This window comes from Hylobates moloch, unplaced genomic scaffold (genome assembly GCF_009828535.3).
Source record: "Hylobates moloch isolate HMO894 unplaced genomic scaffold, HMol_V3 SCAFFOLD_20, whole genome shotgun sequence".
Lineage (NCBI taxonomy): Eukaryota > Metazoa > Chordata > Mammalia > Primates > Hylobatidae > Hylobates > Hylobates moloch.
In genome coordinates, this window is record NW_026652295.1 from 2,829,700 (window position 1) to 2,854,408 (window position 24,709).

General features: G+C 46.0%; 1 protein-coding gene across 3 annotated transcripts in view; it reads left to right on the plus strand.

The window, feature by feature from the left end:
* Nucleotides 1-24,709, plus strand: part of BPHL (biphenyl hydrolase like) — a 34,894-nt gene that overhangs the window by 3,514 nt on the left and 6,671 nt on the right. For 2 of the 3 annotated variants that reach the window (XM_032140426.2, XM_032140428.2), the window contains exons 2-6: nt 2,380-2,483; nt 5,804-5,970; nt 7,622-7,775; nt 15,815-15,946; nt 18,833-18,956. In XM_032140426.2, coding sequence (XP_031996317.1) covers nt 2,380-2,483; nt 5,804-5,970; nt 7,622-7,775; nt 15,815-15,946; nt 18,833-18,956 — 681 coding nt within the window. The remainder of the gene's footprint in view (nt 1-2,379; nt 2,484-5,803; nt 5,971-7,621; nt 7,776-15,814; nt 15,947-18,832; nt 18,957-24,709) is intronic. The other variant, XM_032140427.2, reaches the window with a different exon arrangement.

Sequence of the window (24,709 nt, forward strand, 5' to 3'; positions counted from 1 at the left end):
TAGCTGAATATACAATATTGTAATAGCGATATTTTTTTTTTTTTTTTTTTTGAGACGGAGTCTCTCTCTGTCACCAGGCTGGAGTGCAGTGGCACGATCTCGGCTCACTGTAATCTTCACCTCCTGGGTTCCAGCGATTCCCCTCCCTCAGCCTCCCGAGTAGCTGGGATTACAGGTGCGCAGCATCACACCTGGCTAATTTTTTTTTTGTATTTTAGTAGAGACGGGGTTCCACCATGTTGGCCAGGATGGTCTCAATCTCCTGACCTCGTGATCCACCCGCCTGGGCCACCCAAAGTGTTGGGATTACAGGTGTGAGCCACCACGCCCGGCCGATCCTAAGCTATCTTAACTGTAGAAATGAATTTCTCAGAGGAATAGGGCAGTAATCATAATAAGTAAATGGCAGGGTCAGTATTGCCATTGCTTGGTGGCTTCATTGATGCCCCTCTAATAATATTTCTGTAGATAAGGAGCTTATAGTTTGGTCAGACCTTATTACTTCCCAATTCTGTCTTTTATTTTTCCAGAAATTGTGTGTTAAGATTAGATGTACCCGTATTCAACACATCTGTTTCCACGTTTGTTTCTTTTTTTCTTGAGATTGGCAAATAAGATTAAACCAAAAGAGAAAACAGGACCTCGTTTTTTCAGAAGGGCTGTGTTTCAGTTATCATTTGACTAAGGGCAGAGGTAGGGGTAGGGAGTATGTAGAAGAAAAAGGAGATGGGCCGGGCATGCCTGTAATCCCAGCACTTTGGGAGGCTGAGGCAGGCAGATCACGAGGTCAGGAGATCGAGACCATCCTGGCTAACACGGTGAAACCCCGTCTCTACTAAAAATACAAAAAAATTAGCCGGGCGTGATGGCGGGCGCCTGTAGTCTCAGCTACTCGGGAGGCTGAGGCAGGAGAATGGCGTGAACCCGGGAGGCGGAGCTGCCACTGCACTCCAGCCTGGGCGACAGAGCGAGACTCCATCTCAAAAAATAAATAAATAAATAAAATAAAAGTAAAAGGAGATGGTGGTTGATTTCATTGTATTGGCCCCCCACCAGGAGAAGAGAGCACCTCCTTCTGGCATCTGTCCTGGCTTGCCGTCATGTCCCTCCTGTGCTACACTCAGTCATCTGTCTGATAAGCTGTGGGAAGGCTGATGGAGCCTGGTCCTGGTGCAGGGGCCGTCTGTGTGCCCCACTGGTGTATATCCCAGGACAGTCTGGCACTCCTTGAAGAGCAGCTGAGGAGAGGGTAATCAGAACACCCGTACAGCACCCATAATTCAGGCAGGACGGACACTGGCATTATGCCTGTCCTGAGGCATTGTCCTGTGCTAAGCGTGGTCCAGTTAGATGCTGGATCCTAGGAGGTCTTAGGCCAAAGCGGGTGAGTGGCAGGAAGGAGGGCTTTTGAGATGGAGGCTTATGGACAGGGCTACTTAGCCGTTGACACAGACATATTTTACCATTTTGAAAAACAGTAGGATTTATCAGTGCAGATGGGCACTCTTGACTATGGCCCTCCTGCAGCAGGCCAGACAACACAGGATACCCTACAGCTAAAGACCAGCCTGGAGATCGAGACCTTGGGACCAGTCTCATCTTTGGGAATGTCACCAAGGCTGCTGAAGGTCTGGGTAGGTCCTCTGGGCCTGCTGAGGTGCAGACGAGTGACTCCAGGGTCTTTGCCCCTGATGTGCACCCTCATTTCACTGCACCCAGCCCCACGCCAGCCTGCACTTGAGTACCCTCGGCTTCCAGCTCACCGGTGTGTGCCATGAGCCTCTGTGGCCATTGATTGAGCAAGCCTCCTAGGGTTTTTGTAGGGTGAGCCCCAGGCTGGGCACGATAATGTATTCAAGCATGAGGGCACAGTTCAGATCGGCAGTCTAGTAAAGAAGATTCAAACTTATGTCACTGTTCAGAATTGGAAAAAGCAAAATAACCCAAGGAGCCTGAGAGGCGTTCTGGAGGCGACTCATTCATATACAAAGACTATTTTATCGTATTAAGTTCGTGCTGTTAAATGATTTTCCTTTGGGGGTGGATTTTTAAACATTTTTCAAATTTTATTTTTTAATTGACATAAGTGTACCTGTTTATGGAGTAGATAGTGATGTTTCGATAGGTACAAAGTGTAGTGATCAGATCAGTGTAATTAGCATATCTATCGTCTCAAACATTTATCATTTCTTTGTGTTGGGAACATTCAATATCTTCCTTCTAGCTATTTTAAACTATTGCTTATTGTTAGCCGTAGTCATCCTACAGCGGTGTAGAACACTAACACTTATTCCTCCTGTCTAGCTGGTATTTTGAATCAACTAAGAAATCTTCCCATCTCCCCTTTCCCTCTGTGGGGATGGGTTTTTTCTCTTCTAGCACCTCGGTAACCTCTGCCAAAGTGGCTGTGAATGGCGTTCAGCTGCATTACCAGCAGACTGGAGAGGGAGATCACGCAGTCCTGCTACTTCCTGGGATGTTAGGTCTGGACACTTTTTAATGGAATGTTTTTGCATGCTGTAAAATCTATGATGCATTCACAATACTAGATGCCAAATATTGATTATTAATTTTAGTGCTTTTCTGAAATGTTTTCATATTTGCTACAATCAAACTTAAATGACTTAGAAAAGTAGGTAACTTTCTACTGCTGTTCAGAATTGGATTTTTTATTCCTTTAGTAAAGTACCCAGTTTTTCCTATGCAAGTACTCTATGAAATCACAGTTGCCCATAATTTGGGAGGGTGACAGGGGTCAAGGAAAGGGGTGTGGAAAGAAGGGGTAGATAAAGGAAGAAGGTGAGTGGGTAATCAGTCATCCTAGTTTGCTTGGCATTGGAGGATTTTCCAGGATGTGGGACTTCCAGTGCTAAAACTAGGGTGGATTGATCACTTGTCGTGGTTGGTAATATATTCAGTTAAAACAAGAGGTAAGAAAAAAAAACTCAGTTTGAATCTTTTTAGAAATCAGAGTTAGCTTGGCATATTACCCCTTCTCAATGTATGGGCCATAATAAAGCCTACTGAATCTCAATCTCATTTTGCAGAACTGGAGTTCAGATGTAGAAAGTTCAAGGGAAAAATTTCCAGTGATTCCAGGACATCCGAAATCTGGTTTTAAGGGTGTTAGTGTTGTTGCTTTATTTTTGATTTAGTTAAATAATCCTAATATTTAATCTCAGTATTCATGGGGGATTGGTTCCAGGAAGCCCTCAGATCCCCAAATCTGAGGATCCTCAAGTGCCTGATATAAAACAGCTCAATATTTGCATGGAAGCTACGCATGTCCTCCTGTATACTTTAAGTCATCTCTAGATTACTTACCATATCTCATGCAATGTAAATGCTGTGCAAATAATTGTTATCTTGTATTGTTTAGGGAATAATGACAAGGAAAAAAGTCTGTACATGTTCAGTATAGACCCAACCATCCATTTTTTTCCCCAAATATTTTTGTTCTGAGGTTGATTGATCCACAGATGCAGAACCCATGGATAGGAAGGCTGCCTGTACTTATTTCTTTGTGATTTGCTTCTTTCTAAAAGTGAAGAGCTAAAAAGGTTCCACTTGACTGAGCCTCAGCTGATCGTGGCACTGTTGCAGCTAGTGAGGCACGTGTGTCTAAATGGTGTTTGGTACCTTTGTTTTCCTTAACCTGATGAACGAGGACATTGACTCTCATGGCTGATGGGGAGCTAAAGTTATCTGTAAAAACATTTCCCATCTTAGCTTTCCATTATTTCAGTATTGCGGTCATTGTCCAGGTGCTAAAAACTTACCAATTTAATTTTTTTTTCTTGAGAGGGAGTCTCACTCTATTGCCCAGGCTGCAGGCAGTGGCACGATCTTGGTTCACCACAACCTCTACCTCCCAGGTTCAAGCGATTCTCCTGCCTCAGCCTCCTGAGTAGCTGGGATTACAGATGTGTGCCACCATGCCTGGCTAATTTTGTATTTTTAGTAGAGACGAGGTTTCACCATGTTAACCAGGCTGGGCTCGAACTGCTGACCTCAGGTGATCCACTCGCCCCGGCCTCCCAAAATGCTGGGATTATGGGTGTGAGCCACTGCACCTGTCCCCAATTTACTTTTTGTTTATGTAAAGTATTAGCATGATTCCAACATAAAAAAAAAAAATGGACCAGAGGAGATTCTTTCTTCTGTCATATCCTCAGCACCCAGTTCCCCTCCGCACAGGCCTCTCAGGTGTTACATGCTGATAACTATGTACATGTATTCCTTAAATGTTTTTTAAAGTCTTATATTCTTGGCACTGGTCTTCAAATGTGTACATGTGTACCAGGGAGCAAATGCCTTCTTGTTTCTGAAATTGGTCTTTTAGACTGTTCTTTTTTCCCATCTTCTCACCTCCTGCCCCTCCTTCAGGGTACTTCCCTCAACAGAACCCCTCCAGGTCAGAGGCAGAAGAGAAGCCTCATGGGTCACAGCAGCAGATGTGGGCTGGAGATCTATTCATTTGGTTTTGGCTTGAATTTTCTGAATGGTTTACTTGATCTTGAGAAAGATATATCCTGCCAGGAAAAATGATAGGCCTTGACAATGTTAAATGATACTGCACCACCTTGAAAGACATTTTCTAATATAGTTTATCAGGCAAAGTGGTTAGTAGTCATTTGTGGCCTGAGATAGAAGTCCTCAGAAATCAGCAGACTTCACTGATAAAATGCTGACTTGCCCCTGGACTGAGCTCTGTGAGAGTGGCCTTCTGCACTGTGCACAGTAGGTGTGAACACACCACACCTACAGTGACCACGTGGTGGGCTGTGGACTAGCGGCCAAGCTCCCTGCAGGCCCACTAATAGAATTCAGCTTTTAGCATCAGCTGTTTCATACTGTTCTGACGAAACTGATTTGGTTTCTTTCCTCCATACCCCTTCTGCATTTCAGTGTTTTCGTTGAGTTTTTCTGGTTTTTAATTATAACTACAAAATAAAATCTTTAGGCTATTCACCTTAGCTTAGTAAAAAAAAAAAAAAAAATTAAAAATCTGGAATTTTAGAATTCTACTTTGAATAACTTGGACCAAATCTCATAAATTTCTTTGCAGATATTATAGAGATCCTTCTCATGTGTAAGTCATTGTTTTAAGAAGAAAAGATAACCCAGAAGCATATCTGTGAAATAATTTCTATACAGTTTCATTAATTCTTTTCTTTAGAAAAGGAAGATTAAGCCAAAGAGGTTTCAAAAGTGCTGAAATAATCCAGAACCAAAGGAAGACCCAGGGACTCTCTCCTTCCCAAAATAGCCACCAGGGGGAGGTCGGAGGCAGGCCCGCACTCCACCGGGAAAGGAAGCCCGCCTCCTTTTTTTTTTTTTTGGAGACTGTGTCTTGCCCTGTGCTCAGGCTGGAGTGCAGTGGCGCGATCTTGGCTCACTGCAACCTCCGCCTCCGGGGTTCAAGCAATTCTCCTGCCTCAGCCTCCTGAGTAGCTGGGACTACAGGCACACGCCGCCATGCCCGGCTAATTTTTTTTTTTTTTTGTATTTTAGTAGAGATGGGGTTTCACCGTGTTGCCCAGGCCGGTCTCGAACTCCTGAGCTCAGGCAGTCCACCCGCCTCGGCCTCCCAAAGTGCTAGGATTACAGGCGCACCCAGCCAGCCTGCCTCCTTTCTTCGAGTAGATGGATTAAGTCATTGCAAGGCTGCTTTCCTGATTACATTCTGACCACTTTGAGTAGAAACTACTTTGCTTTAAGATTGTTATTGCTTCTGTTTTCACGGTAATGTGTTTGGTAGGTGAAAGCGATCACTTGAGGGTAACCAAGTGGCTGTTTTTAGGAAGTGGAGAGACTGATTTCGGACCTCAGCTCAAGAACCTCAATAAGAAGCTCTTCACGGTGGTCGCCTGGGATCCTCGAGGTTACGGACATTCCAGGCCCCCAGATCGTGATTTCCCAGCAGACTTTTTTGAAAGGGATGCGAAAGATGCTGTTGACTTGATGAAGGCAGGTCTCTGAGGGAAGGGCTGGGGGAGGAAGGGTGGCTGGGCCTGTCTTCATTTATTTTGTTTAAATTTTGTTGTTATATTTTTCTACTAAATAATACCATGTAATTGCTATGGAAAACTCCAAGCGTTCAAATAGGTGTAAAGAAGAAAGTGGAAGGAGCCCACAGTGCAGCTCTCTGGAGACACTAGCAAGTCTTGGCGGCTCTGCTTTCTGGCCTGCATCACAAACGCAGTTTCACATTGATGGCATCGTACCACACCTAACGTTTTTCTAACCTACTATTTTTGTTGAACAATTTTTCAAGGAAACAACTTTCATGTCAAAAAATATGCATTTATACTAGTTGTATGATAGGCGCATATTATTCCATTGTATGGATGTACTGTATCTTATTTCACCAATTTTCTTTCTTTTTTTTTTTTTTTTTTGAGACAGTCTGGCTCTGTCACCCAGGCTGGAGTGCGGTGGCGCGATCTTGGCTCACTGCAACCTCTGCCTCCCGGGTTCAAGCGATTCTCCTGCCTCAGCCTCCTGAGTAGCTGGGATTACAGGCACACGCCACTACACCCAGCTAATTTTTGTATTTTTAGTAGAGACAGGGTTTCATCGCGTTAGCCGGGACGGTCTCAATCTCCTGACCTCCTGATCTACCCACCTTGGCCTCTCAAAGTGCTGGGATTACAGGCATGAGCCACCACACCTGGCCTATTTCACCGGTTTTCTAATAGTAGATAATTAACTTAATTTTTAAGTTGCCTTTTTCTGCTGTTATAAGTAGCAGGCAGTGAACATTCTGTTGCCCGTGGCCATTTTCATTTTTTTGCCACTATAAACAGTATTGTTGTGGACACCCTGGACTGAGCTCCTGGCACACGTGGGAGAATTTCATACAAATTTAGGAGACAATTTGCTAGGTGATAGAAGTTCCAGATGTTCATTTTACAGGATAGTGCCACAGTAGTTATACCATTTTATGGTCCAGGCAGCAATATTAACTCTTTACCTTTAATTTTCCAGTCCAGGCAGCAATATTAACTCTTTACCTTTAATTTTCCAGTCATTCTGTTCTTTTTTCTTGGCAGCCTCCTAAGATGTAATCTTTGTCCATTTTCCCTGCCAAACACATGTCCAGACCCTCTCTGATTCACCCGCGGACTCACATAACCTCCCCATGACGCTGTTCTCTGACAGCCTGGCTCCTGCCAGTTCTTCCCACAATTGCTTTACCAGATACCCTGCTTCACTTCACCCAGCAGAGCTCAGAGTCCCCTCTCTGATCTACGGAACTGTTCTCAAGGTCCTTGCTCAGGCATGCATATGCACACATGCGCACACGCACACTATATTTGTCATATTTAAGTAGTTGGTCTCCACTGACTCTAGTTCCTTGAGCTTTTTATCCAACCAGAAGATGTAGTTCCCTCCTAATTCAAACCCATACCGTATACTCAGAGTTTTGTGACAATTTCCACTAAAAGTAATTAAGAGAAAACATGATGTCATCAAATGGTGGACTCCAGGATTTTTCTTTTCTGACTAATTGATACTCCAGCCCCACACCTGTATTGATTCTGATAATCAGTGACTCAGTTTCTTTTAACAGAGAGGAGCAATAACCTGTGCTGTGCATTTTGTCGTATGATCATAGGCGCTGAAGTTTAAGAAGGTTTCTCTGCTGGGGTGGAGTGATGGGGCCATAACCGCACTCATTGCTGCTGCAAAATATCCGTCTTACATCCACAAGATGGTGATCTGGGGCGCCAACACCTACGTCACTGACGAAGACAGCATGATATACGAGGGTAGGTTCTGCGAAGGGGAGATGCCGGGGCAGCAGATCCTTCCCCTCTCCCCGCATCTCATCTCTTATTGTGAGATATGTTGACAAGTTATATCTCTTCTGCTTCTAGTTCTCAACTCTCAGGTAGGAAGAATAACGAGTTCTCAGAAAAGTAATGCAACTTCACCAGTCTGAGTTTGAAAGCTTTCTATTTCCAGGAGTGAAACTTCCATGGCTCAGGAAAAGGCCAAGGAAAATCACTGTTTCCATTTACTACTACTGATAATGAACTTCAAGGAAGGATGGGGTGGTATGGAGTGTGTTATTAATAATCTCATTAATAATGTGAGGCCAGGCACAGTGGCTTATGCCTGTAATCCCAGCACTTTGGGAGCCCAAGGCAGAAGGATCACTTGAGCCCAGGAGATCGAGGCTGCAGTGAGCCATGATTGTGCCACCGCACTTTTGCCTGGGTGACAGGAGTGAGAGAGAGAGAGATGGGGGAGGAAAGAAAGTAATGTTGAGTGTGGAAAAGAATCACTGGATTCAAATATGAAACCTTCTATTTTGATTAAAAGAATTTCTGTGCTATTTGCATGCTTTAAGGTTGTCTGTCTTTGAGGTGGTTTTTTTTTTTTTGAGATGGAGTTTCACTCTTGTTGCCCAGGCTGGAGTGCAGTGGCGTGATCTCAGCTCACTGCAACCTCTTCCTCCTGGGTTCAAGCGATTCTCCTGCCTCAGCCTCCCAAGTAGCTGGGATTACAGACATGTGCCACCACGCCTGGCTAATTTTGTATTTTTTAGTAGAGACAGGATTTCTCCATGTTGGTCAGGCTGGTCTTGAACTCCTGACCTCAGGTGATCCACCCACCTTGGCCTCCCAAAGTGCTGGGATTCCCAGCGTGAGCCACCGTGCCCAGCCTGAGGTTTTTACAGGCACTGGAATAGGGGCCAGCGAACTGCAGCCTGTGCATTAAACCTAGCCTGCCTCCCACTTTTGTGCAGCCCATGTACCAATTGAGGTGGCTAGTGCTGTGAGTCACAGAGACCAAGCTGGGGTGTCCCTTTATCACCCAGCATTGCTGCCCCCGATCTGCACTGGTGGTCACTACACAGGGGTGACTGTTGGCAATGAGCAGGCACCTAGTCATGGAATTTCAGTCAGCAACTCAGGAGTTGCTTAGCCTTCAGCAATCTGCCCAAATTGAGATGACCAGGCTCTTGGGAGGAAAGAAGGGGGCACGAGGATCCAGGGGTTGCTGGGACAAGAAGTAAAACTGACCTGCGTTACCCTACTACCCCCACCTGCCAGCCTGGCCCACCAGGACCCTCTTCCTTAGGCCACTAGCTTTTGTCCCAAGTGTGATTCTAGCGGATCCCAGATGGCCTTCCCCAGACACTTAGCACTAGGCGGGTCAGGTGTTTTCTCTCCTCATGTGTATCTACATAATGTGTCTGATTTTGCTTCTTAGCCAGCAAAACCTGAGGTATTTATTGACTCTCTAAGGTGTACAGATCTCTTTGCTAGAATATCACAAGTCTAGTCTTTTTCAGCTATTCTGCAATTCTCATGACTTTGAAGTAAGCTACTTAGTGGCAGTGTTCTGTTGTAGAATTGTAATTCTTCACAGTCTTTCTGTTTTTTAAATGAGTGTGAAGCTCCTACGGTGAGTCTGATATGGTTGCCAGTTCCTTATTTTGCGCCTGCCTGGAGCAGAGTAAGCCATTCCGCTCTGTTAAGGGTCTGTCCTCTCCCGCGGCCTCTAGGACAGGCTGCCGTGAGTTCTTCCTCCCTCTCCTGTATCCCTGAATTCTCTCCACTGGGTCAGTCTTCTCAGCCTGCAGAAGTGGGCACAATTCTTCCTTCAGAAAGTTGCCACTCTTACCTGTGGTTACGATCTTCCCATTCTTTATTCTTTCCCACAAACTTATGTAAAGAGCCACCGGCATCCCCTGCTTCTAGGGATCCTCCTCTCCTTCCTTCTTTAGTCCATTCTGCCCCATCTCCCTCTCTGGCCCATTCTAGCCCCCTCTCCTGAAACTCTTCTCACTCACCCCTGCCCACTTGTTCTTTCCCATAATCGCTATCTCAGTTCATGGCCTGCGGATGACCCGGCATCCAGGCAGAGCCCCAGATGCATCCCTCGACGGCTCAGTCCTCCTCTGCCCTCTTCATTTGCCCACCTTGCCCTGTTCATTGAACTGCGATGCTTTCTGTTGTTACCATGTGCATAATACCCCTCCAGTTATCCTCACCTCTCTTCCTTCCCCCCATTCTCCTGGTTTAGGCCACCAGCTTCATATGGTAGTTTTTTCTCCATGGGAGAGCTTCCTTTGTAAGGCAAAAATCTAATCAATTCCACTAGAGGACTGAACATCCTTCACTAACCAGCGAAGTCCACGCAGTTGGCTGGCCCCTCCCGCCAGCCCCTCCCCGGGCATTCTCCCATCTCCCCTTTCTCCTCATCCTTCCGGTGCCTCTCCCACATGGAATAAACGGCCATTCCTGGAACAAGCTTCCCCCTCATGCCTCTTTGCCTTTGCAACTGCTGCTGTGCCAGCTTGCACCAGCCTTCCCCTCAGCCACATCCTCTGCCAGGGCGTATTCACCCCTGACACAGCTCCTTGGGGCTCAGCGTCTGGGATGGCGTCCCAGAGCCCTGAGACCTGGCGGTGCTCTCCCTCCTGGACCCCGCCACACATTGCACGTGCCTGTGTCACGGCCCTTCATCCCGGGCACTGTCAGCACTTGCTCCCTTGCCTCGGTCACTGCAGTGGGAACTCACTGTGTGCAGTTGCTCTGGCTTTCCTTTATGAAAGCAAGAGTCTCTCAGTAGGACAGCGCTCTTTACTCTCTGACATCTCGCTGCTTCCCCTCCTGGCCACCCTTTCTTTCTCATCCCCAATTCTCTCCTAACTTGTGTCAAGATGGCTGTGGCCCGCCAGTGTGCTGCAGACCAAGCCCCCACCATGCACCTCCTCTTGGCTCCTTGGTCATTCTGCAGCATTTGCAAACATGCTCATGATGTGTGCGCCATTGGTCACACCCCTCTTCTTGAAGCTTTCTGTGTCTGGAAGTTGCGCCATTGGTCACACCCCTCTTCTTGAAGCTTTCTGTGTCTGGAAGTTCTTGCCACTGTGTTCTCCCAACTTCCCCTCCTCTCTCAGGCTGTTCCCTGGCTGACACGTGCCTGCTCCCCCATGTGGGCCACAGTGTTGGGGTCCTCCAGGCGTCACCCTCAGTGCTCTGCTCCCCTCTCACCCTCACACCTGAGTAGCTTCACTCAGCTCCTTGCTCCACCTAACTCCCAAACCCCGCATATTTGACTGTTGCTTTTTTTTTTTTTTTTAAGAGACAAGTTCTCACTGGGCATGGTAGCTCACACCTGTAATCCCAGCACTTTGGGAGGCTAAGGCAGGAGGATCACTTGAGCCCAGGAGTTCAAGACCAGCCTGAGCAACATAGCAAGACCCCATGTCTACAAAAAATACGAAACTTAGCCAGGCGTGGTGGCATGTGCCTGTAGTCCCAGCCACTGGGGAGGCTGAGATGGAGGATCACCTGAGCCGGGGAGGTTGAGGCTGCAGCGATCTGTGATGACACCACTGCACTGTAGCTTGGGTGACAGAGGCAAGACCCTGTCCCAACAACAGCAACAACAACAAAAAAAAAAAAAAAAAAAAGAAAGAAAGAAAAAGGAGAGACGAGTTCTTACAATGTTGCCTTATTCAACTTTTTATTCAGTTTTCTTATCTGGTTGTCTCACACATACTTTAAATCCAGTCTGTCTAATACTGAATTCGTGATCTTCTCTCTAGGCCTGTCCCTTCTGCTGAATTTCTTGTTTTTATAAATAATACTCTTTCTCCCTGAAAATAATATTTTAATTATTATTTATTGAGTGCCTGCCATGAGCTAAAGTCTTTAACCGTGTGATATCCCCATAAGGTCTCTGATACTCAGCCTGCTTGTCAAGTGAAAAACGGGCTCACAAAAGTGAGGAAACCTTCCAGACCACATCCCCCACACTGCAGCCTGCAGCCCACTCCACTCTTCTGCTGGGCTCTGAGGGGTCCCATCTTGCCCTCCCCCTCTCTCCCTCCCACCAGGCTCCCGCCAGCCTCGTTGGTCCTGCCTGGGCTGATTCTGTGCCTCTCCAACCGGTCCAGGTCCTTGCCCCCTATCAGTCTGCCTTCCATGATGCTCTGATAGCAATTCAGCAATATGTGAATCTCATGGTATCTTACTTTAAGCCTTCCAGGACTCCCCACAACTTTCCTGATAAAGTTCAGGCTCCTTCACTTTGCTCACGGAATGAGTGGCCCAGCCTCTGCCTCTCCAGGTCCCCTTCCCCCACTTTCCCCTCCCAACCACCAGTGTCCAGCCATCCGAGACCACCTGGCCCCCTGCGGCAGGTGGCGGGCTCCTGCCTCCTAGTGCGGGCCCTTCCCTCTCCCTTCCCGCTCTTTCACCTGTTTGCTGACTTCTCTTCTCCCAGAATGGCCCAAGCACTCCATCCTCTAGGAAGCCCTCACCTCCGCCACCCTCTCTCCGTTGCCCGTGTGAGCGCACAGGCCACTCTGCTACAGGTGGACGGCTGGTTCTTGTACCCGTCTCTTGGGGTGTAGGAGCAACAGTATCTCTCTAGGGTCTAAGTCCATGAGTGAAATTGCTGAGTGTTGTGGGCAGATTATTTTCCAGCAAAATAATTTACACTTCCACCAGCAATAGATGAGATTCCTTAACTTTCAGCTCTTCAACAAAAACTTGAAATTCTCAGACTTCTTAATTCACTAGCCAATCAAATGGGTGTAAGATGTTATCTTATTGGGGTCTTAATTTGCATTTCATATTACTAATAAGATTGAAAATCTGTTTATCCACCATTTGAGTTTCTTCTGTGTTATATCTATTCATGTATTTTTATTGGCTAAAAGTTTTTTATTATGTAGTAATTGATACATACAATACAGTATGTTTGGGTATACAGTATGTTTGGGTATACAGTATGTTTGGGTATACAGTATGTTAGGTATACAGCATGTTTAGGTATACAGTATGTTTGAATATACAGTATGTTAGGGTATACAGTATGTTTGGGTATACAGTATGCTTGGGTATACAGTATGTTTGGGTATACAGTATGTTTGGGTATACAGTATGTTAGGTATACAGTGTGTTTGGGTATACAGTATGTTTAGGTATACAGTATGGAATGTAACAACAAAACAACCCCGCCACCCTCCACCCAACTCTGCACCAGAACAGTTTCAATGTTATACCAGTGTTACTGCTGTGCAGTCTTAAAAAATAATCTAATCCTAGTCAATAACCCCTTTGAGGGTGACTGTGTTGGAAACACCTTTTCACAGTGGGTGGCTTGCCTTTTTCTTTATGGGCAGAACTACTTAATGCAAGGAAATGCCACAATGCTTTCTTTTTCTTTTTCTTTTCTTTCCTTTTTTTTTTTTGAGACAGGGTCTCCACTATTGCCCAGGCTGGAGTGCAGTGGCACCGTCTCAGCTCACTGCAGCCTGCTTGTTCAATATCAAACTATTCTTCTGCCTCAGCCTCCCAAGTAGCTGGCACTACAGGTGTGTGCTGCTGCACCGGGCTAATTTTTATATTTTTTGTAGAGACAGGGTTCCGCCACATTGTCCAGGCTGGTCTCAAACTCCTGGACTTAAGTAATCCACCCGCCTCAACCTTCCGAAGTGCTGGCATTACAGGTGTGAGCCACCATGCCTGGCCTCACAGTGTTTTATTTTCTCATTGGTTTGGCTGGTTTTGTTTGATTTTAGATCCACCAACATGTTTGCCCATTTGTTTACTCACCTGTTCGTTCTTCTCAAATGTTCCTTCTAAAAGCATTTATCTTCTCTTCTTCCTGAAGTTATTTTTAGAAGTTATTTAAGGGCAGCCTGTTAATGGTCAACTCAGTTTTTACCAAGAAGTATCTTTTCTTTCACCCACCTTTTCTGCAAGTCTGTTTAGCTGAGTGTGGAAATGAAAGTGGAAAATCATCGTCTCCCCCATTCTGCAGTCTTCTGCCTTCCATCTTGTTGTTGAGAAGTTTCCTGTCTGTCTACGTGGTTCCTGCTTCTGAGTGATGTGTCATAACTCTCTGGCTGTTTTGCAGATTTTCTCCTTATCTTTGATATATTGCTGTTTTGATATATTCTGTCCAAGTGCAGATTTCATTTTACTTATCCTGTTTGGAATACATTGCGTTTTTGTTTGTGGATTCTTTGGTTCATTCTGAAAAACTCTCCCACCCATTATTTCTTCAAGTAGGCATCTCGTTCATTCTCATTCTCTTCTTCTGAGACGAGTGGACTTTTGTAGACTCGTCTTTCCATCTTCCTTATCTCTTCTTCATCTTGTCTCTGCATGGTGTTCTGCATAATTTCTTAAGATTTCTCTTCCAATTTTCTAGTTTTTTCATTAACTTTATAAAAATCCTGTTTGTTTTGTGACCTTTGGTTAGGAGCTAATATTTGCTTACTCTTAATCTGAAAACAAACAAAACAGTGAGCATAACTCGAGAGCACTTTCCTTCCGAGAAGATTTGCATTTGTTGTTCTTGGGAACCACAGGATCATACCAGGTTGGGGCCGTTTTTAGCTCAGCTTAATCCAGGAGTCTCAGGTTGGGCCCCCGGCCTGCCTGCGAACACTGCGTCTCCACCCAGAGCAGGCCTGCCTTTGGAGCTGGCTTACTTCCTTTGCTGTATTTTCGGGGTTCTTTTTCTCATGCGCAGACACACTCACACACACACACCCCAGTTTCCATTAACCACTGCAACTTCAGCAATGCCACAGAATTCTGTTTTGTGAAAGGTCTAGTTATTCCCCTGCAAGAAGGCCTTTCAGAGGGTACAGTCTGCCATACAGCCAAAAGTAGAAGCATGTGCAGGGCTGTTTTACTAGCCATCTTCACACTGTCTTGCTTGCTTCTGTCTCCCTTACCCTCCGCCCCTAAACGTTTTCTTCTTCCCACATCTTCTCCCCACCTCTTCAGGCTGCCTCCACGTACCTCATTCAAGTCTTTTCATTCTTGTGCAGAGCAGTTCATCCTCTTCAGCCTTAACCTTCATCTCACATGAGGCCTACCTCTGAATATTTAAGCCAGTCAGCAGAAGCAAAGTCAGCACCAGGCACTGTCCTGTAATGAGGGGTCCGCCCTCCTCAGAAGGCAGTTGTGATTGTAAATAGCAGTTTTTCCTCTATTTGGTGATTTAAATTCACTAAGCGCACAGTGAGTGCCTGCCAGGTGCCTGACGTTGTCTGGGACTCTGTGGAGATGGTTGTTCATGTGAGTTCATGCCATTAGTGTTACATTTCTTCCATGTGTAACACGTAGCTCTCAGTAATATTTAATATGCTCAAAAGCATTGGAATCTTTACTTATCACAGTGTATTTAAAGAAATATGGAAGAGATTGGCCTAAGGAATTGCATTTGTTGATTCATGTTAATGGTTGGTTTTAGCTATTCTTCCCTACTAGTGAATCATCTGTAATATAGTTTGAAGTTTGGTACTTAGCCTTTTACACCCGTATTTCTTCGGTAGCAGAAATTAGAATGAATAATTTGTGTGCATTTTTCAATGTCCGTACAAATGCAATGCAGAACAAAACTCCTCTTTTGCCAACATTGTCGCTCTTCCTCAGGTGACCCTGTTAGGGTCATATTTTCTTTTATCTTGTATCTTTAAAGGAAAGCAGTAAGTGCAGCTCTAATTTCATCCACTTGGTAAGCATTGATTTGTGGGCCTGTTTTGTGGGAGGCACTAGTGTAGGCCCTGGGGTACAGTGAGAAGCAAAGCAAAGTCCCTTACACTGCACACATGTCCTAGTGGGAGGCGGGCACTCAGCCGTGGGTCCGGAAGGCACCGCAAAGCAGCAGCCAGGGCTAAGCCGAGCAGAGGGAGGGAGAGAGGCATTCCAGGCAGACGAGACAGTGAGCGCATGGGCTCAGCAGTGGCCCTTGCTCGGAATACTGAAAGACAATACTTGAGTGTGAAACGAAACCTTTCTTTGCCTACACTTCTGTTTTTCAGGCATCCGAGATGTTTCTAAATGGAGTGAGCGAACAAGAAAGCCTCTAGAAGCCCTCTATGGGTATGACTACTTTGCCAGAACCTGTGAAAAGTGGGTGGATGGCATAAGACAGTTTAAACATCTCCCAGATGGTAGGTTACTGGACTTGAAGGGCTCTCTGCCTGTCATAGAGGGTGCTCAAGTTCCTCCCCAGTGTTCCAGAATTGCTCAGTGATTCATGAATCTGCCTATCGCCCTCACACGCTCATGTGTGAACAGAACAGAGGATACTAGTTATTGTATACTGTGCCAGTTCTTGTGCAGTCAGTCTGGCTTAACGTAGAGATAGGACTGCGTGTCCAAAGGTTCACAGTGTTGAGTCTTTAATAGCAGACTGTTCTTTTTTCCTTCTAATCCTTGGTGTGTGTGCGATGACAAAATAATTATCCAGAAGCCTTAAACAGTTTCTATTTTCTAATTCCAGAATGAGTAATTCAAAAATAAATAGGCCATAATATGTACAATATTTTTTCCTTTTTACACATTTAGATGTGTCACCCCACAAGGACGCTGTTAATCTTATTCTCAATGGAATTAATATGAGGAAGAAAATATTCAGTTTTTTTCCCCATCTTCAGAACTAAGTGATATGACCTTAACTATGAACAAATATCTCCTATTTTTTTTTTTTTAATTTTAAGATGAAGTCTCACTCTGTCACCAGGCTGGAATGCAATGGCATGATCTCAGCTCACTGCAGTCTCTGCCTCCTGGGTTCAAGCAATTCCTCTGCCTCAGCCTCCCAAGTAGCTGGGATTACAGGCGTGCACCACCACGCAGGCAAATTTTTTTGTATTTTAGTAGAGACAGGGTTTCACCGTGTTAGCCAGGATGGCCTTGATCTCCTGACCTTATGATCCACCCACCTTGGCCACCCCAAGTGCTGGGATTACAGGCCTGAGCCACCGTGCCCAGCCTCTTATTCTTTATCTGAAAAATTAACAAGATTTCCAGTTAAAGTAAGAATTGACATCTTTAAGAGAAATTCTGAATTATAGTTTATTTTCATACAGCTATTTATGTTTATAATCTCATTTTTCTTTTTTTTTTTTATTGCTGGAAAATAGAGTAGCTAAGATCTAATCTTGGAGTGCATTGTTACAAAATGGTTGTGATTGACGGACCAATTTGATCTATTAGGTAATCATTTCCTGCATGAATCATCTGCCAAAACTTTCACAATGAAAAGGACATTTGGAAATGTCGCTCTTCTGGTTTGAGTTGAAAACAGCAAATGTATCAAATTTATGCCTTATAATGCTCCTGATTCAGATGCAGCATCCACCCATGGAAACAGCCCTGGAAATCTCTGCTCTTAGAACAAAAAAATGCCATAAAACAATGTTTAAGACAGTTCTCCGTTAAAGAGGGCATGTTTGTAAAATGTAAACTTGTATGTTTTATTGAAGAGAGTAGTGAAAAGATGGGAAGATTTAAAGGTGGAAATAGGGTTAAATCAGCAATTCAAAAATACATTCATGATACAGAGGCTGTAGCAGTGTATAAACTGTCTCACAGCGAGACCCTTCATGATGCGTCCCCGTTCTGTGCTGACTAATTTGGTAGGAGCCCTTTTTTCCTACTGTCCTCTCAGGTTTATGGATGCTTGGTATAGCATAGGGATTCACTGCATTGCATGGCTCTGGAGTGCGAGGGGCCTGAGTGTGCATTCTGGCTGTGCCCCCGGCTTGCTGTTAGAATGGATCTGGGCAGGTAACTTAGCTTCTTGAAGCTTCCGTTTCCTATCTGTGACCTCGAAAAGCTGTTGCGGGGATAAAATGAGATATTATCTGTTCAGCTTTGGTGCAGGATCAAAGACAGAGTAAGTGCCTAATGAAGGGTTGGTATTACTGTTATTACAAAAGTACTTAATGGACAAACATTTTTATATGCTGAATGAGTTAAAACATGTAACTACTGTGTTTAACAGATACGAAATTGTTTAAACAGTTCCTGGCACAAAGTGAGTACTCAGGAATATTGACTTTGATCATCATCATGTGATGATGCAGTTGGCTGGTGTGTGTCATCTCGGGACAGGAGAGGGAAGTGTCAGAGACCTGGAGAAGTATTTCCCTAGTCAGCGGGTCCCCTTCTCACTTAGCAGGCAGTGACTTCCCATTGAAGCGGAGGGAAAGGCCTGGGGCCGTGCAGGGCAGGGGAGCACTGCACTGTGGGGGCTTCTCCCAGCCTTCTCAGAGCTGCAGTGCCTTCCTCTTGACACACACGGAGAAGGAAGGGAGGAGAAGGAAAGAGCTAGCTTAGGGCTGCCGGGAACCTTAGATGCAACTCTCTTTTTAGCCCCACAACAGCCCCAGGGAACTATGATTGTTCCTGTTTGTGGCTGAAGCTCCCAGTGGTTAAGGAGCCACCACAGTCTCACAGAGGCAGGAAACTGCAGTACAGGGAGTAGGGCCCAGGCTGTCCATTATTGCCTCAGGAAAGTTCTCATAAATGGGGGTAAGTCCTTACAGTCTCTCCAAAGTGTGTTAGTCAGGAGTGTCACAGAGGCATCAGTGATAAGGAGAAGCTGCTTTACCATGCGCAAGTTGTATAATAAATTCACTGCGAGGTTCATATGCTTAGAGGGCTGGCCGGGGCCCCTACCCTCGTCTGAAACGTGATTTCCAGGGAAAAGCTCTACAGGTGTCAAGCACCTACCACTGTTTTCACGGTGGGAACTGCCACTGTGGAATACAGTGGTGGGGTGTTTATTTGATTTTCCTACTATTTTATGTGAATTTAAATCAGGCTACTTATTTACTAGTAGAACTCAGAAACAGGCAAACAAACAAGAAACAGAAAAGGGAACCCAAAGAATGTTAGAGCTGGAAGGAAACCCAGGCACGGTCAAATCCAAGACGCAGTTTTTACAGATAGGGAAACTGAGGGCCAAGGAGGGCTCTCCGAGTTTCGCTTCCTCTGACCGCGTAGAATGGTTGCACTAAAGCAGATTCCTCGTGCTATGTATCCTTCAGGTAACATCTGCCGGCACCTGCTGCCCCAGGTCCAGTGCCCCACCTTGATTGTGCACGGTGAGAAGGATCCTCTGGTCCCGCGGTTTCATGCCAACTTCATTCATGAGCACGTGAAAGGCTCACGGTAAGTCCTGTCACCACCTTCACACTCCCCCCGAGAGCCTTGGAGTCAATGGAAAAAGCTACTGGAAGGAAAAGAACCAAGAGGAGTTGGAGTTTTAGAGTACACAGCCCCCCTTTTTGCCAATGCGTCAGTAGCACCACTTTATTTAGGGTACCACAGAAGACAGAAGCCCTGAACTGTGGGTGACGATAACCAGAAGGAAAGGTGCGTTCAGATAGACAGCTCTTACTTTTATGAGTGGCAAACATGCCCATAGGTGCTAAGCCCTGTCACTTGGTAATAGTTTAGATTTATTTCCATCAGTATTAACCGAAACAGTTTCACACAATTTGGGAATTTTCAGTTTAGTTTTTTATCATTATAAAAGCACTGACCACCCAATTTAAAAAAATCTGTTAAACCAAATTTCCGATGTCTGCTGACAGCCAGCCCCGCTCAGCATGGTTAATGGTAATATTCCCTGTCCCTAAAGGCCCCAGGCCAGCAGGGAAAGCAGGCACAGAAACAGCTCCACTGCTTCCTTATCGCTCTGTTTTAGGATATATTTAACAACAGATTTCTCAAAGAATTTTTAAATGAGGAAAAAAAGTTTCTTTTCTATAATAAAATACAATTACCATAAACCTTTATAATTCCTATATCCATAATGGATAATGCTATATCCATTTAGCATTTTTTAACTTAACAGCATCTCTTTATTCCACACATTCCTCCTATACCACTTCAACCATGAATCAAAAATACACATGAGCCTGTATAACAAATAATTCATTTGGTGAGAGCATAGAGTCCGTGAAGAGCAAAGGTGGGAGTTGGGCAGGATTATATTGCCGGTGGACAAAGAGGTTTAATGGAGGAGTTTTTTTTTTTTTGGAATCGGAGTCTCATACTGTCGCCCAGGTTGGAGTGCAGTGGGGTGATCTCGGCTAACTGCAACCTCCGCCTCCTGGGTTCAAGTGATTCTCCCACCTCAGTCTCCCAAATAGGTGGGATTACAGGTGTGCGCCACCACGCCCAGCTAATTTTTTGTATTTTTAGTAGAGATGGGTTTCATGATGTTTGCCAGGCTGGTCTCAAACTCCTGACCTCGTGATCCACCTGCCTTGGCCTCCCAAAGTGCTGGGATTACAGGCATGAGCCACCGCGCCCAGCTTGGAGTTTTTAAATTGATTTAGTAGGGGCTGGGCACAGTGGCTCACGCCTGTAATTCCAGCACTTTGGGAGGCTGAGGCGGGCAGTTCACTTCAGGCCAGGAGTTCAAGACCAGCCTGGCCAACATGGCAAAACCCCATCTGTACTAAAAATACAAAAATTAGCCGGGCATGGTGGCAGGCGCCTGTAATCCCAGCTACTCAGGAAGCTGAGGCAGGAAAATCGCTTGAACCTGGGAGGCAGAGGTTGCAGTGAACCAAGATTATGCCACTACACTCCAGCCTGGGTAACAGAGTGAGACTCTGTCTCAGAAATAAATAAATAAATAAATATAAATTTATTTAGTAGGGAATAAAAGGTATTTTCAAACTAGACTTTATAAAATTATAATACTAAGTTATGGTCATGGTACAAAATTCCAATAGTATACTTTCTTATTAATCCTTGCAAAAGTTTTTTTTTTTTTTTTTTTTTTGTCAGAGTTTCGCTCCTGTTGCCCAAGCTGAAGTGCAATGGCGCGATCTCGGCTCACTACAACCTCTGCCTCCTGGGTTCAAGTGATTCTCCTGCCTCATCCTCCTGAGTAGCTGGGATTACAGGCATGTGCCACCACGCCCAGCTAATTTTTGCATTTTTAGTAGAGACGGGGTTTCACTGTGTTAGCCAGGATGGTCTCGATCTCCTGACCTTGTGATCCACCCGCCTTGGCCTCTCAAAGTGCTGGGATTACAGGCATGAACCACCATGCCCGGCCTGCGAAAGTTTTGTATACAATCTCAGTTTTTGTGCTTTTGATTGTATACGTTTGCAGTGTACAAAGTGATATCTCCATGTAGCACTTAATGTTTTTAAAGGTATTTTATATATAGTATCTAGTTATAATTTATGACACATTTATGAAAAATATTATCCATTTTACGGGTGAGAAATCACCACTGAGCGATGTTAAGCAATCTTTCTAGATTGTGTAGCTGGTAAATAATGAATCTTAGATTTTTCTCCTAATATGGTGCTTTTCCACCATAGCACAGCTGCCACTTATCTCTTGATATGTATGATGGTAACTTGCCTAGAATAAGATACCAGGTGACCTGGTTAATTGTCTTCCAGCTTCAGAAATGACAGGTTTTGCACAGTGACACACATAGTAAATGTGGTATGTGCCCTTAAAGAGCCAGCTTCAATTAAAGTCAGTCTACAAGAAAGTTTAATTTAGGAATTAAAGTTTAATTTAGGCCCATCTCCTAGCAACACAGTACATCAGTATAGGAGAAAAACACCCTTACAGGCTCACACCTGTAATCCCAGCACTTTGGGAGGCCGAGGTGGGCAGATCACTTGAGGTCAGGAGTTCAAGACCAGCCTGGTCATCATGGTGAAACCTCGTCTCTACTAGAAATACAAAAATTAGCCAGACATGGCGGTGGGCACCCGTAATCCCTGCTACTCAAGATGCTGTGGTAGAGAATCACTTGAACCTGGGAGGCAGAGGTTGCAGCGAGCCAAGATCACGCCACTGCACTCCAGCCTGGGCAACAAGAGCCGAAACCCTGTCTGAAAAAAAAAATAACAAACACTTAAAGGCACAGACTATCCCTTCCCAGATTTTTTTTTTTTTTTTTTTGAGACGGAGTCTCGCTCTGTCATCCAGGCTGGAGTGCAGTGGCACAATCTCGGCTCACTGCGAGCTCCGCCTCCCGGGTTCACGCCATTCTCCTGCCTCAGCCTCTCTGAGTAGCTGGGACTACAGGCGCCTGCCACCACGCCCGACTAATTTTTTTGTATTTTTAGTAGAGACAGGGTTTCACTGTGGTCTCGATCTCCTGACCTCGTGATCCACCCGCCTCGGCCTCCCAAAGTGCTGGGATTACAAGTGTGAGCCACTGCGCCTGGCCTCCTTCCCAGATTTTTACCAAGAAATACAGATTATGTGTGAAGCAAACACCAAACTGCCTTTCTTGCCTCAGAAGGAGGCTGAACGAAGGGTGGAGTGGCTCACCAGGTCTGCTTCCAGCTTATGTTAATTTGTCTCTTTCTCTCTTCTCTCTTCGTGGTAGAAGAAAAATAAGAATTGCTTATTTTTATTTTAAGCAAAGGGGCCTTAGAGATCATTCAAGCCCAGTGATTTTAAACTGTGTTTTTAGTCGGTTGAAGCCCTTCCTCTGACAAGCTCTTGTGCCGAAGTCTGAGATACGAAACACACAGTGAGAGCTGCTCAGACCACAGCAGTGATGGGGAGCAGGCTTTGCCTTTCTGCCTCCTGTGTCCAAATTTCCTCATATAAGTACAGCAGTTGTAATAGATTAGGACCTACTCATAGGACTTCATTTCAAATTAATTACCTCTTTAAACACTCTACTCAAAGAAGGTCATGCTCTGAGATGCTGGGGGTCAGGATCTAAGCATATCAATATGAGGGGTACAATTCAGCCCATCACAGTGCGTCTGAGGAGGCACTCAGATCCCAGGAACCAGAGGCCCGGTTCTGGGTTTCAGACTCGACTGCAAATGATGACTCCCTCGCGCCTCGCCTGCAGCCCCTCTCCATCCCTCAGCCCCTGCCTTTGCCTGCCTGGGTGTGTGCTCACCCCTTACGCCAGGCCTCAGGCAGCTCCTCAGTGAGGCTTCCTTGCCTCTGCGTGCACCTCCAGTTACTCGCTCACCTGTCTGAGGTCATGTGGCTCCTTATTCATACCTTTTTTCTTCTTCTTCTTTTTTTTTTTTTTTTTGAAATGGAGTCTCGCTGTCGCCCAGTCTGGAGTGCAGTGGCGCGATCTTGGCTCACTGCAAGCTCTGCCTCCTGGGTTCACGCCGTTCTCCTGCCTCAGTCTCCTGAGTAGCTGGGACTACAGGCGCCCGCCAACACGCCCAGCTAATTTTTTGTATTTTTAGTAGAGACGGGGTTTCACTGTGTTAGCCAGGATGGTCTCGATCTCTTGACCTCGTGATCCACCCGCCTCGGCCTCCCAAAGTGTTGGGATTACAGGCGTGAGCCACTGTGCTTGGCCTTCTTTTTTTTTTTTTTTTTAAGAGACAGGTCTTGTACTGTCATCCAGGCTGGAGTGCAGTGCTGTGATCATGGCTTATTGCAGCCTTGAACTCCTGGACTCAAGTGATCCTCCCACCTCAGCCTCCCAAGTAGCTCAGATATAGGCACGTACCACTACGCCCAGCTAATTTTTTGTGTATGTATTTTTTGTAGAGATAGGGCCTTGCCATGTTGTCTAGGCTGGTCTTGGACTCCTGGGATCAAGCAGTCCTCCTGCCTTGGCCTCCCAAAGTGCCAGAATTACAGGTGTGAGCCACTGCACCCGGCCTTTTTATTCATACCTCTAACAGCTGCTAAGGTGAATGCAATTCTTCCCCTGTTGAACGTCCACCGCCTATCCCAGGATGTGGTCTAGAGCATCTGAACATGCTGAGTGCATGTTGAAAGAGAGAGGGAGAGCGAGAGGTGCACAGAGGGCCATGTCTCTGTGGATGGGCCGGGGTCACCAGTGCAGGACCAGCTGCATGTTCTGAGCCCAGGCCTGAGGGCCAGACCCAGTGGGAAAGTCCATATGGCACAGAGTTGGCACCTTAGCTTCGTGTCAACTAAAGGGGAGGGAGAGGGGTTAAGAGCACCAGCAGGGGACTCAGACAGACCTCGGTTTGAGTGCCGGTGTGGGTCGGAGTGCTGGTTTGGGTTTGACTGCGGGTTTGGGGTGGAGTGCCGGTGTGGGTTGGAGTGCCGGTGTGGGGTGGAGCGCTGGTTCGGGTCGGAGTGTTGGTTCGGGTCGGAGTGCTGGTTCGGGTCGGAGTGCTGGTGTGGGATGGAGTGCTGGTGTGGGATGGAGTGCTGGTGTGGGATGGAGTGCTGGTGTGGGATGGAGTGCTGGTTCGGGTTGGAGTGCTGGTTCCGGTCGGAGTGCTGGTTCCGGTCGGAGTGCTGGTGTGGGTCGGAGTGCTGGTGTGGGGTGGAGTGCTGGTGTGGGTCGGAGTGCTGGTGTGGGGTGGAGTGCTGGTGTGGGTCGGGGTGCTGGTGTGGGGTGGAGTGCTGGTGTGGGGTGGAGTGCTGGTTCCGGTCGGAGTGCTGGTTTGGGTCAGAGTGCTGGTTCAGGTTGGAGTGCTGCTTTGGTCACCATGTGCTGGGTGTAATATTTCTGTACCGCTGTTACCTGTTGTGTGAAATGAGCATGACAATACCTATCATCTCAAGATAGTTTTTGAGGAATGAATGAGGAGGTATTTGTACATTTGGACTTAAATTTAAGACTTAACACACCCAGCCTGGGCAACATGCTGAAACCTCGTCTCTACAAAAAGCAAGAAATTAGCCAGGTATGGTGGTACGCACCTGTAGTTCCACCTACTCAGGAGGCTGAGGTAGGAGAATCACCAGAGCCTAGGAGGTGGAGGCTGCAGTGAGCCATGAACATGTCATAGCGCTCCAGCCTGGACGTAGGAATGAGACCCCATCTCAAAAATAAATAAATAAATAAAAATACTCAACAGACAGTAGCTGCCACTTTTGAGGATGGAATGCTGGTATGGATAGAGGTGAATAGGGCCCCCAGAGGACATTGGGGCATAGCTTGAAATTAGGTCAGGCAAGTTGCCAT